Source organism: Salvelinus sp. IW2-2015, unplaced genomic scaffold (assembly GCF_002910315.2).
Source record: "Salvelinus sp. IW2-2015 unplaced genomic scaffold, ASM291031v2 Un_scaffold3244, whole genome shotgun sequence".
NCBI lineage: Eukaryota > Metazoa > Chordata > Actinopteri > Salmoniformes > Salmonidae > Salvelinus > Salvelinus sp. IW2-2015.
In genome coordinates, this window is record NW_019944531.1 from 36,763 (window position 1) to 38,167 (window position 1,405).

The 1,405-nt window shown below is 46.2% G+C and overlaps 1 protein-coding gene across 1 annotated transcript in view; it reads left to right on the plus strand.

Annotated features, from left to right (window-relative positions):
• Positions 1 to 195, plus strand: part of trim35-12 (tripartite motif containing 35-12) — a 6,322-nt gene extending 6,127 nt beyond the window's left edge. Inside the window, 2 exon segments of the mRNA XM_070440964.1 lie at positions 1 to 30; positions 32 to 195. Of these exon segments, the coding sequence (XP_070297065.1) occupies positions 1 to 30; positions 32 to 127 (126 nt within the window). The 3' untranslated portion in view covers positions 128 to 195.
• The last annotated feature ends 1,210 nt before the right edge of the window (positions 196 to 1,405 follow it).

Consider the following 1,405-nt stretch of genomic DNA (forward strand, 5'->3'; position numbering starts at 1 on the left):
CAAGATTTCTTCACTGAAAGGATGTTCCCTTTTCTTCTGCCCTGGAGCCAACATCAATGGCAACAACCCTGGCCCGCTGAAGATCTGCCCGGTCAAAGTGGCTGTGTGGAACAGCGCCACCTGGTGATGAGGAGGGGTTCTGACAGCACCATTCAAAGAGAGTGGTAGCTGTATATCCAAGGCACATATCCAGCCTCAAGAACATAGGAATGACGTAGTGAAATGTTTGGCACGGTGTTTGTGTGATTCATACAGTACAGGCAATACAAGTGCATGCTGTGACTGGTGAGATTGACAACAGTGCCATTAATAGGCTCAATAATCCTAGTGCTAGAGCGTGAAGAAACAGAAGAATGGAACAGAGCGAGTACTCACCAAGATGGATGACAGTGATGACATTGGGGTGCTTCTTTGCCAGGTCTCGCAGACCCTTAAACACAAAGGACACATTGTTGGTTAGACACAGAAAATACATCTCCAGGAAGGCTTTATTTTCTYTCTTTGCTCAGTAGAGTTTTCCTTATTCAGTGGAGTTTGCCTTCAAGCAGAGTCATGTATTTAGAGAGTTGGGGCATTGAGGTTTGTGCATTATGATGCATTTACATGACACTATTTCAACATTCTAAGGCAGCCGCGTGAGCGCCCTATTATCATTATATGGGGAATATTTAATCACCATCACACTGCACACTGCCCTATCCCATCTGGACAAGAGGAATACCTACCTAAGAATGCTGTTCATTGACTACAGCTCAGTATTCAACAACATAGTACCCTCCAAACTCATCATTAACCTTGGGGCACTGACAATCTGAAATGGTCCACCCACACAGACAGTGTGGTGAAGAAAGCGCAACAGAACCTCTTCGACCTCAGGAGGCTGAAGAAATGAATCTTGGCCCCTAAGACCCTCACAAACTTTTAAAGATGCATAATTGTTGGGCTGTTTCACCGCCTGGTACGGCAACTGCACCGCCCGCAACCGCAGGGCTCTTCAGAGGGTGGTGCGGTCTGCCTAACGCATCACTGCCTGCCCTCCAGGACACCTACAGCACTCGATGTCACAGGAAGGCCAAAAAGATCATCAAGGACATCAACAACATGAGCCATGGCATGTTCACCCCGCTATCATCCAGAAGGAGAGGTCAGTACAGGTGCATCAAAGTTGGGACCGAGAGACTGACAACAGCTTCTTTCTCAAGGCCATCAGACTATTAAATAGCCATCACTAGCCGGCTACCACCCGGTTACTCAACCCTGCACCTTAGAGGCTGCTGCCCCATATACATAGACATGGAATCACTGGTTTTAATTAGTTAATATCTGCTTTACTTATTCATATATTTACTATATTCAATCTATGCATTTTATGTAATGCCCTCCGACATTTGGTGCTCGTCCTAAT